Source organism: Myotis daubentonii, chromosome 2, assembly GCF_963259705.1.
Source record: "Myotis daubentonii chromosome 2, mMyoDau2.1, whole genome shotgun sequence".
Lineage (NCBI taxonomy): Eukaryota > Metazoa > Chordata > Mammalia > Chiroptera > Vespertilionidae > Myotis > Myotis daubentonii.
In genome coordinates, this window is record NC_081841.1 from 9,235,958 (window position 1) to 9,248,194 (window position 12,237).

The 12,237-nt window shown below is 35.2% G+C and overlaps 1 protein-coding gene across 30 annotated transcripts in view; it reads left to right on the plus strand.

The window, feature by feature from the left end:
- RBFOX2 (RNA binding fox-1 homolog 2) overlaps positions 1-12,237 on the plus strand; it is a 267,496-nt gene that overhangs the window by 224,496 nt on the left and 30,763 nt on the right. For 20 of the 30 annotated variants that reach the window (XR_009451108.1, XR_009451109.1, XM_059681695.1 and 17 more), the window contains 2 exons: positions 2,128-2,274; positions 4,887-4,940. Coding sequence is in view for 28 of the 30 variants with exons in the window: in XM_059681695.1 (XP_059537678.1) it covers positions 2,128-2,274; positions 4,887-4,940 (201 nt within the window). In the remaining 2 variants the exon portion in view is untranslated. The remainder of the gene's footprint in view (positions 1-2,127; positions 2,275-4,886; positions 4,941-12,237) is intronic. The other 10 variants (XM_059681696.1, XM_059681697.1, XM_059681707.1 and 7 more) reach the window with 1 other exon arrangement.

The following is a 12,237-nucleotide window of genomic DNA, read 5'->3' on the forward strand; positions in this document are numbered from 1 at the left end:
TTGTTTAGTCTACATTGTGCCCAGATTGATGATTGAAAACGTTACACTTTTGCAGGTCATTGTTTCGTAGCTCTTCCCATTTCTGCTATTTTTATATCACATGAATCATTGCACATTTAAGCCATCTTCAAGGCCTGAATGGAATGAGATAAAAGCTGCCATCGCTCAGATTGACACTTGAAAAGCTGGTATTCATTTGGAGTTTATTCCTGATTATCCTTTATATTTTAAAGTCTCAAACTTCATTCCACAATAGTTGCTAACATCTCTAAGAAAAGTATCTCTGATTCACAGGTGTGTTTTTTTAGTTGAACATTGGGTCAAAGGGAAAGGATTTGTTGTGCCACCCAGAAGAATCAGTTAGGGATTCAGTTCTAATTCTACTGAAATAATAAGAATAGTAGGTTCCATCCCTGTTTTAAAATAGGTTGGTTTTGCCCTGGCTGGTTTGGCTCAGTGGATAGAGCGTCTGCCTGCGGACTGAAGGGTCCCGGGTTCGGTTCCAGTCAAGGGCATATGCCTGGATTGCAGGCTCCATCCCCAGTCGGGGGCATGTAGGAAGCAGCCGATCAATGATTCTCTCTCATCATTGATGTTTCTCTCTCTCTCTCTCTCTCTCTCTCTCTCTCTCTCTCTCTCTCTCTCTCTCTCCCTCTCCCTTCCTCTCTGAAATCAATTAAAATATATTTTAAAAAAAATAAAATATGTTGGTTTTAATGAGCTCAGGTTTGGCATGCACATCATAGTGAATGATAAAACACAAGGTTCTGAAATTGCCAGGTGAATGCTTCAAAATAAATGTTTTTTGCATGCTTAGAATATATCACACCTATTAGATATTTGTCGAAAGTGTTTCTCAACATAGCAACATTTTTGAGGATTTCTTGGTGGGGTGGGAGGTGATTAGATGAACGCAAGTCTGGGATGCAGCAAAAGAGACTCATGATCAAAAATGCCCCTTCACACTCACACACTTTCACTATAGATGTATACAAACCTATCCTTTATATGTGTGTAGTGGATTAGACAGGCTCCCTTAAAGTCTTTCCAAACAGATTTTTCTCAACACAACTTTGCTCTGAGCAGCGAAAGGTTGGTGTGTGTGCTAAAGTTACCTGGAATCGTGTGAATTAGGGAGGGGAGTATAGACTGCTTTCAGAGTAAGAAGTGTCTTCTGTTTTTAAGTAAAGTGGTCATTGTCACCAAGTGTCTCCTCTATATAAATACTATTTTGGTAACCCAGTAGTCATAAACTCTGGAACTTATAGAGGGAATAAAATATAAAAATATACCTTTGTTTCCTGAAATGATAGACCAGAAATGCATTGATCTTCACAACTAATACAATAGACTCTTCATTTTCAAGACAGGAAGATCTAAAAAATAAAAGTTTTACTAAGAATCTAAGAGTAATGGTACTATTTTTATTTCTTTTATTTTTTAAAATATGTCTTTATTGATTTGATTTTATTTTTTGAGAGAAACATCAATTTGCTGGCTCCTGCACGCCCCCTACTGGGGCTCGAGCCTACAACCAGGGCATGTGCCCTGACCGGGAATTGAACCTTTGGTGCACTAGGCAGTGGTTGGCAAACTCATTAGTCAACAGAGACAAATATCAACAGTACAACGATTGAAATTTCTTTTGAGAGCCAAATTTTTTAAACTTAAACTATATAGGTAGGTACGTTGTTATTAACTTAATTAGGGTACTCCTAAGGCTTAGGAAGAGCCACACTCAAGGGGCCAAAGAGCCGCAGTTTGCCAACCACGGTAATAGGGGACACTCAGCCCACTGAGCCACACAGGCCATGGCTGGTACCATTTTTATATCTTCAGTTATCCTAATGTATCTCCATGTCGTCTTGGGCAAGTCACTTAGTGTTTCTGTTTCTCCCATTTTACTAATGTACTATAGATATTCAAAAAAACTAAATTTTGTGTGTAAACTATAGCATTTTGAACATAGATAACATCTTTCTTTGTTTTTTCTCATAGAAGGACAACAGTAATTTTTGCCTAAAGAAACTGTTTGAGAATGATTTGCGTGGAGGAGGATTGTATTTTACATAATTCATGTGAAGTAATTGTATTCATTTTTTGTTCACTATTTATTTCTTTGCTTAGCAGACAGAAGGCGGAGCACAGACAGATGGCCAGCCGTCACAGACACAAAGTAGTGAAAATTCAGAGAGTAAATCTACCCCTAAACGGCTGCATGTCTCTAATATCCCTTTCCGCTTCCGGGACCCCGATCTCCGACAGATGTTTGGGGTAAGTCTCTGAAGTCCTTTTGGGGGGTTACAATTAAAATATAATTTAATCTACCATGTATATTATTAGTCATTAGTACTTTAGGATAAAATTACAAATAGATTGAGGAAGATCCTGGGAAAATCAATATTTTCATCAGAAACTTTTCTTATCACCTGTCTACTAGACAGCAGCTTTGCAAATTCTCACATAAATAAGGTGACCATTTGCTTGGATATGAGACTTTCAATGCTAAAATCAGGATAAACTGCATTTACTACCTTTCACAGTGTTGCATATTAAATGATATAATATCTGTGAAAGCAGATAGTACCTGTGTTTGTTCATTTGTTTTTTCACTTTCATACTTATAACTCAACAGTGTCAAGACCAATATCTAAAATCAGGTCTGGGTGTTAGTTTGCTACCTTTGATGTGTTCTTCCAGCTGTTTAATTCTTCCCCCAATCAACCATAGAAATAGTGTAAGAGCAAAGATTTGAGTTATTGGGACGTGAGTGGCTGCTGAGCATCTTAATTTTTTTCTGGGCTTATTGTGTTGTTGCCTGCTTTAATTTGAGCAAACTCTTAACTTGATCTAGGACTAAGAGATAACTGGGTTTTAAAATTTTTTATTAGTATCACAGCCTGGTGCTTTTTCAGAAAACCAAATCCTCTTCCTGAAGTTTAGGCCACTTCATGGTGACAATACCTTGGAGCAAAGTTCTGTCACTTACAGCAGGTTACCTGGATGTGTGTTGCACTTTGAATGCAAGGCCAGGGTTGAGATTAATGATAATATTGAAGAACGTGAAAGAGAGGTTTTACAGAGAAAATGGTAGCAGCTGGTCTCCATCTCTACAGGAAAGAGCACAACAGAAGATATAAATGCAGCATAAAGAATTCCGGTTACATTTCGGAAGAAACTTCCCAGGAGTATGAGTTATTGGGTTTTCTACTGAATTGTCAGAGATAACATGGAATTTTAAGCTCTAAAAATGGAGTGCATTCTCTTGTCAAAAGTGTGTTTTCCATTGAAGATCTGCCCAGACCACTTAACAGTGCTTTCTTGAAATGTATTATACCCTTCCCATAAGGCACTGAGTGCATAAAAATTTAATTTCCTTGCAAGGGTAGATACCTGGTTGCTCTTTCTTCTTCCACGTGGTTAGTACCTACTACTTAAAAGGACAGTTGCGTTGGTAAAGAGCATAGATTACATGCTCCCTTTTATAAGCTCTGTAAACTTGAAAAATAGCTTCTTTCAGCCTCGTTTTTTAACCATAAAGGGGAAGTAGTCCTGACTCCAGAAGGATGCTATGAGGACCCATTAGAAAACAGAAAAGAAAACAAACTCTAAAACACCATACAAATCTTAGTTTTATGGGATTGGTATAGGAAAAAACCAAAATGCTCTTCTACCCAAAATAAAGACATTCTCCTCTTTCAGTGATGTTTCTAATTTTCTATTAAATGGTGAAACAAGAAGCAAGCCCAGAAGCTTATTATAGAAAACTTGGGCTCTTACTACATGTTTTTTATAATGATAATAATGTTGTAGCCCAATGAGAAAGCATGATTTCTGTTTTGCTCTTTTTTTTTTAATTTTTTCACATTTCTCAAAGTCTGGTTTTAAATCCAAGTGAAATAGCTAATTGGGTATATGAGTTTAGTACTCAGAGAGAAGTGTGAGCTATAAAGATATCTGGAGATTTACTGCACATCCCCTCAATGCAGTTTATCCGAGGATTGATTAGCACAGGTAGTTTTGTCTCTATATACACATCTCCAAATAATTACTGTGTTGTGTATGCCCTCTAGTCAGCTGTTAGCTACCTAACAATAGTTATTAGGCTTTGTAGTTTTAGCTTTATTTTGATTTTCCAAATGTTAAAATATTTAACTAATTACAAAGCAAAGCTACTATTTAAAATATTCTTGATGGTGTTCAATGCAGAAAGATTAAAGTGGCAAATAAATGAGATCCATACATAATGTCTATGAAAGTTTAAGTATAATGGAAAATAGCATGTAACCTATAGAAATAACACAGATATATATTTATTGACTTGGAAAGTTGTTCATAGTATATTAAGTTTAAAAAAAAAAAAAAGTATATGTGGAAATAGTTACATGCCTAAGAAAGAGCCAGGAATACTGTGTACCAGAACTAAGGTGGTGGGACTGAAGGTGATAATGAACATGATTTACTTTCATAAGTTAAAGAAAAATAAGGGGAAGCAAAACAGCCTTCAAATCTTTCTACGTAGGATTTACTTCTTAAAACTGAGACATTTAAAAATTAGAGATATAGTGGGGAAAATCCCTAGTTCTTGCCCGTGTGAAGAGGCATGTAATAGGAAAACTCTCTGAATATATTCTGAAGACAGCTTCCACCATACAGAATGCGTAATGCATGAATGAGTGAATTGAAAACCGAGTGGAAAAGGAGAAATGCTCAGCTCGGTGAGGAAAACTCAGAAACTGGTATTGGGCCTACCAACAAATAGAAACATGGATGTTAAATAGTATTTGGGATGGAGGATGGGGAGGCCTGTTTCTTTTTCAGACGAAAGTAAAGTATGTGGATAAAAAGCTGACCATAAACAAATGTTTTTATTTTTGTCTCTGCAGCAATTTGGCAAAATCCTAGATGTAGAAATAATTTTTAATGAACGTGGCTCCAAGGTAAGCTCCATTTCAGCATTAAGTCAGCTTGTTTTTGTTATTTTAGTTTTTATTTTAAACAGTCAGTAGTCAGAAAACTTAAGCTGTTTTTCAAGCCTGCAAAAATGCTCCTGTCTAGCTTGGGTTAGATTATCTCTAAAAATAAGCTGCCACATGGCCAAACTTTATCTTGATACCTAAATCAGGAGAGTGATGAGATAGAAGCAAGAGGAGTTGGAGGAGAGAGTGTGGCAGTCAGGATAATAGGATGTAGGACACACCAGTCCTTCATCAGACTTCAGTTTGCCCTACGCTTCTTATATTAAAAGAAAAGTGAAATTCTATGAAAATTCTATTCTGAAGTATCAAAACAAATCAGCTTTTAAAAATAGAACTTTGAAATGACATATTTAGAAAAAATTTAATATTTCAGTTATTCGGCTAACTTGCTCTCTCTTTCGAATGAATTTTGACAAGACTTAACTACAGGGAGTATAGTGACTCAGGACTTTACTATGAACTGATTTCCTCCTTTAAGTTAAAGCCTTACAGGCCAGCTGCAGAATACAGTGAGTGATTTTTTTTTTTTTTTGCATAAGAATTAAAGAAGTAACAGTGTGCAAATTGATATGTGTATTCTCTTCTAAATGTGTTCTATATAAGAACTGAAATATTTTTAATTAAAACATTTTCCCTTAATAATTTACTATTAAATTTCCAATGTGTATGATTTAGAATTTTTATACACTAAAATGAGCAACGGTGTTTTTAGTAATGAGTGAATGGTAAAGTCTTACAATGGCATTATGAGAAAAGATCTGATTAACTGGATTTCGGAAAGTTTTACTTGAAAGTTTTCTTCCTCCTTAACAAATTAAATACACCCACAGACACAATCAGCTGTGGCCAAGCTTACAAATATTTACCTTGCTATGTTCAGTTCTACTGGCATTTTTAGGTAAGACCAGTTTTTTAATTAATTTTCATTGGGTCAGCTCTACTGAACTTTGAAAATAGCCCTTGGCTATGATTAAATCTCTAAGAATGTAATTTGAGAAAACTCATTTATTTGCTCTATTTAACTTAGTATTTATCTCTCTAATTTCTTATTCCAAATTAATACCACCTCTCTACAGAGTTATGTAACTGCTGCCCCCATCTGTACCAATACAAATGTATGTACTGTTCTAATGCTCCTGATCATTATTCCCTTCCATTATAGAATGCATCAACACTAAAAGTGTTTAATTTTTACCATAATAATTATTTTTTAGTATTAACAAGGTAATTATATACTAAGCTTCCAGTTTTCTGTTAAAACAAAAAAGATTACTATGCCTAAACAGAATTTTCTCCAGCACTTCCTTGGTAAGTATTTTTAAAGTGAAACCAATTCAAACTGTAACCAGTAAAACTATGCTTGTAATTTCCTCACAATGGATTTCTATTTCTTTGTCATATAGTTTGCTTTTATTTTTTGTGACCTTTTTAGATACAAGGTGAAACAATGACAATGGTTTAGAGATGAGAAGCACATGAATGTAAAATAAATGTGAAGATTATTGACTACACTGTTTATCTAAAGTAGCAGTTTAAATGTTTTTGGCTTTTAAGTGTATGCACTTAAAATATCCTTAACAAGACTCTTAACCGAAAGCCCAATATAATTTCATCAGGCTCCTTACCAAGAAAATAATTGAATTGAATTCTTTGAAGCAAAGGAAATTGATCTTTCTTAAGGCTTCTTTCATTGACTTCAAGGATTTTTAAATTTACCTGATTCAATTGCTTCTCCCCTATAATTTTCATTTTTAAAGGACATAAGTCTTCCTCTTCTCTTTGGGAAATCTAAAAGCATATGCTGCCTCTCTCAGCTCCATGCTGTGTCCTCACTGCCCCTTTCCTTTGGGCTGCTGAAGGGAAGACAGACTATTACTAATTGGTAAATGTTTTAAAACAAAGCACAGAATTTGGGGTTGTCTTGAATCTGTCTACAAGGACTGGTGCAAAACCCGTTTTCATCCTTGCCCTTCTGTTGTCACCTAACGTTCTTTGCTGAAATGGGTTCCTCTGGAACTGTTTTAGGCTCATTAATAGAGATTTATGTTGGAGTCAAACCTAGATACCTCTTCTGGAATCCAGCAAAGATAAATTAAACAATACTTTTCTTTTTTTAAAATTAAGTTTAGTTTCTCATTTCTAATATGTTTGGAGTTGACTATAAATTACATGTCTTGAAAGGAACCTGAGAAAAGGAAACTTATGTGGTCCTGTTGTTCAGTTAAGAGTCGTTCAGTCTTTTAAGAGTGCTTTCTGTACAGAAATCAGCCTTATTGAAAAAAATTTTTAAGCAGTAATGGAATAACTAGTCACAAATTAATTCTGAGATAAGTAATACTTACTTGTAAAGCAGTATTTAACCAAATGGCTCCAAAACAAAAAGCAACTCTTTGCCATCTTTTATTTTTTGTAATGAGGCTTTCAGCCCAGGGCTTTGGAATATCCCCACTTAAAGTCACAAGTGGGCACTATTACGCTGCCATGCCCGTGCCCTCCTGCCTGCCAGTACTCCGCCTTACAGCTTGCCTGCAGGGCAGAATTTCTGTGCTCCAGGAAGTAATTGTCTGTTTGTTGCTAACTTTTTTTTTTCTTCTTTGACCTTCATATGGTGCATTTGGTTTACCTAGATTATGGAGCAAATATATATTATTTACATGTTTACACATGCACACTGCACATTTAAATTATTTCATGCCATTTAAAAAAAATCTTTTTTACTCCTTATTCTTTTGTATAAATATAAAGTCAGCTGTATTTAATTTTTTTGTGATTAACTGAAACAAAGATAGACTATCCTTTTGAAAGTGTTCAATTAGGATATATGATGAAAAATGGGACCTCTGCCAAAGTATTAACTAAGGTACTCAAACAGAATCTAGAAAAGGCTTGTGTAGCTTTATTGATCCTCCAAATTTCACCAGATATAACCAAGTATTAATATAAACAAGAAGATATAGGTAAGTGGCCATAGGTCCTGGTTTATCTAGGACAATCCCAGTTTTTATACCTGTTTGAACATAATTATTAATAATGTCCCTTTTTCCCCTTAAAGTGACAGTTTGAACAGTAAATTATATTGTCCTTTGAGTGACAACTTTTAAAAAGCACTCTTTTAAAAATGATTATAAAGGGAAAACATGATGTTAATGAGAAATAGAAAGAAAAAAAAGCATACATATCTCACTAAAGAGAATATTCACTAATATTCTCATATATTTCCTTCCAGTCTTTTTTTCTCACATAGAATCTTAAACAGAACTCTAAATAAGGGTCACCTAGTTCAATCCCCAGTACTCTTGACCTTGCATTCTCTGCTAGACATTTTTAGAGCCTGCAGACTTGTTGCTTTTCAAAGTTTATTCCATTGTTGAAATTCAGATTTCCCAACATCCTGTTCATTATCATCCAGCCCTATAATAATTTGCGGTAATTATCAGATTTATTAAATAAAGAAGCACGCATATTCTCACATTTATATTTTTCATGAAGTTTTTTCAGCATTCTTTCGGTTGAGTTGCCGCTTGAAAGGACATGTATGTGTTATAACTGAATGCATGGAGGCGCCTTGCTTCTTCAGACAGTGCCAGTTATTACGCCGGTGACAGGACTACAAAATAGAGCACAGCAACAGCTGTTGAGATTGCTAGGAAATTTTTAAGTTGATGTGTTATTACTTCACAGGTGGATTTCTGGAATGATGGAGATCTGTCTGGTTTGGGTTAGGCTAAAGTTTAAGCTGGAGTTAGGGAAGATAAAACCTCTCTATTTCCATTCCTCGGACACACGCAGTATGCTCTAACTTCTCCCGTATTTCCCTGGCTTTCGGTTTCATGGAAAAGGGGATTGATTATTTATTTATTTATTTATTTATAAGTATGGTCAAAAGACTGTCTGAAATTGCACTAAGTCAGCATTTGTAATTTTCAGTAAAATTGACAGGTAATGCTGAGATGAAATGGTTTTCATAGTACTTAAAACTGAATTAAGAGTGCATGTATTTCCAAAGGGCTTAGTTTATTTTCTTTTGTTACCATTTTATGGGTTTTAGTTTTCTTTTTCTTTTATTTATTTTTTAATTTCTGTGTTCTGGCCATACCCAGGAGAACCGTCTGCTTTTGATTTCTCCTTAAAAAGTTACATGGTAAATTTTCTTTCTCATTCTTCTGAGATGGAAAAATTCAAAGATTATACAAATTAAAAAATACGTTCACGGTGCTCATCCTATTGCTTGTTATTTATTGCAGTCTGAGGCCAGACTAAAAAGGTGACAGTTATTCGGCTTCTTTGCCCTTGATGATGTCAAGGCAGGTGATAACATTTTGTCACACTCGAAGAAGCTTTAACCACAACCCATAACCACATTATTCCTCGATTTCCAAAAGAGAGCTGGTAATCACTAATGTAACATGGGTGTTTAATTTGTTCACATAGTAGGACTTTGGGAACTGAGAACCTTAGGTAAAAGTATAAAGCATACAGACCTGCATTGTCCAGTATAGTGGCCTTGTTGAGCCCTTGAAATGTGGCGAGTGTACATTGAGATGTGCTTTAAGTGTAAAATACACACCGATTTCAAAGACTTAACACACACGAAGAATGTCAGACATCTCACTCATATGTTGTATATATTCGGTTAAATAAAATACATTATTAAAATTAATTTTACCTAGTTGTACTTTTTAATGTGGCTAGTCATCGTTTTAAATTATATGTGAATTGTGTTACATTTCTGTCTGATAGTGCTGGTGTTGACAAACATATCAACATGATTTTTTAAATTAAAATAAAGGTTTACATTTTATCTGTTTTTTATTTTCTTACATCCCTGTTATATTTTCTCGTTAAGAGTTTGACATTAAACCTTAGTTTGACTTTGAAACTAATCAGAGTGGTTAACGTTTCCCTGTTTGATATATTGCTCATTTTGAAGCTCTTCTAAGGAAAATGTTAGGATTGGACATAATTTTACTAATTTTTTTCAAAGCAAAAGATCTGAATAGCCTAACTTAATGTGAATTAGATTTCTAAGAATGAAGGCACATGAAAACATAATTTTATATAAGCATACTTTCCTATTAGTAACTTTTTAAGCCCAGATAATCTGTGAATATCGTTAGCTCAATTCCTTGCACATTTTCAAAACTGTTAAATTTTATTGAAGAACATAGTATATTAAAACAACATTTTAGCCTTTATTTGAATTAATATTTTTGAAACAAAATTGTAAATGTGATAGATAAACAAACATTGAGTTGATGGAAAATTACATTTGACGTTTCAACATAAGAGAAAAGCTTTTTAAGGCCGATACATTTAAAATGCTGTCATGCGTCTCACCTTCCCAATCAGACTTTAATTCTGTGAGGTGTATTAATTTCCTATTGCTTCTGCACAACTTGCCATAAATGTGGTGGCTTAATACCACACACATTTATTATCTTACAGTTCTGGAGGACAGAAGTGCAAAATGGATCTTTCCAGGCTAAAATCAAAGTGTTGGAGGACTGCATTCCTTCAGTAATTTTTAGGGATAATCAACTTCCATTCCTTTTGCAGCTTCTGGAGGCGGCCCACATTCCTTGGCCTGCAGCCCCTTTCCAAATGTATCCAGCCTTTCTCAGGCTGCTGCACCCTGATTCTGACTCTCCTGTTTCCCTCTTTCACATATAGGCACCCTTGTGATTACCCTGGGCTCACCTGGATAATCCAGGATAGTCTCCCTATCTCCAGATCATTAACCACACCTGCAAAATCCCTTTTGCCATGTAAGGTAACATTCACAGGTTCCAGGGATTAGGACAAGGGGGTTAGGGGCACTATTCTGTCTGCCACAAGGTCTACTTATCTTCAAAGGAAAGAAAGAAATCCTCTTATTTCTGTTTCAGACCAGTATCGCCAAGGCCTTCCTCCTCTTGCCCTAGGTGAAGATGTCTGTAAAGATGGCTTTATTGTCATGTCTTTGGTATCTTGATCAGCATTTCCTTTGACAGATAAGCACCTTTCTTTTAAAACCAATTTTAAAGCATTTGAAAGTGAAATTTTGTTCCAGAATATTAAAGTCATTATTGACAGAAATCTTACACAGGGCGTTCCCCTTGGTCTTTGCTGACCGCACAGTGTCAGTGCTGGTGACACCTCCCTGTGTTCTGTTGGAGATGCAGTTGTCATGTCCCAGGTGTCCTACCTGCACATCCAGAAAGGAGAGTCAGAGAGCACACTTAGCAATTGGACTTGAGGAAGAAAATTAAAGGATTTGGGGACTAATGTAGTTTAGTAAAGAGAATACTGAACTTGGAGTTCAAAGCTGAATTTTAATTTCCTCACCATTAGCGTAGGAAGAAGCTACATGGAAGAAAGAAGCCTTATTGATGCTTTGAGCCTTGTTGCTTATTGAGTACTTAACCTCAGTTTGACTTCGTTTCTTTACCTTCTAAATGAAACCAGCAGGTTTAGCCTTTCTGTCCCGTGGTTTTGCTTAAAAGGCAAACATCTATGTATGTATATATGTATATAGATATAGTCTTAATGCTCAAATTAAAAACCTAGCTTTAGTCTGCACATAATTCACTATATAAGTATTAATTTATTAATTTTATCCAAGGCATAAAATGTATGAGTCTGTAGCAAACAGTTGGATTACAGCTTTACAGCTAATAATACTTCTAAAATGTGATATAAAACTCATCGCTATCTCTGACCTCTCTTAAAAGGTTTAACTTTCTGGAGGATTCTCCAGATTGGAGACCTGGTTTCGTCTCCAGCGGATCTAGTATAAACAACAAATGGTGGAATTAATTAGTAACATGCTCTTGTATACCTATACATATTAACATCAAAATTTGATTTTCAAAATGTGTTCCCATTGATATTTTCAACACATTTATTTCTTTTTAAGGGAAGTGTTAAGTAATTTACCTGTAATATTCCATCCCAAGCCAACATACATTGAAAATTTCCTATCAGCTTAGTATTGCACCTTAGGGTATTTATGGTGATATCCAAATTGAAGGTAGAGATGATCCATTGGAATCCTCCATGGTTCGCTGTCCAGCCATATAATCCTTTAGAATGCCGAGTGATCCGATCCTTCACGATGATGGAGTTGCTTTTATAAAATTTTATTGAACAATTTGCACTATTTACCATCTCAGTTAAGAACATGTTTTGTGTATACAGGAGAACTCATGGTAATAAACTGTAAAACAGAACTTGAGTAACAAAGGGTTCCAGGTTACCCTACAATGGTATGTTTAAAGAA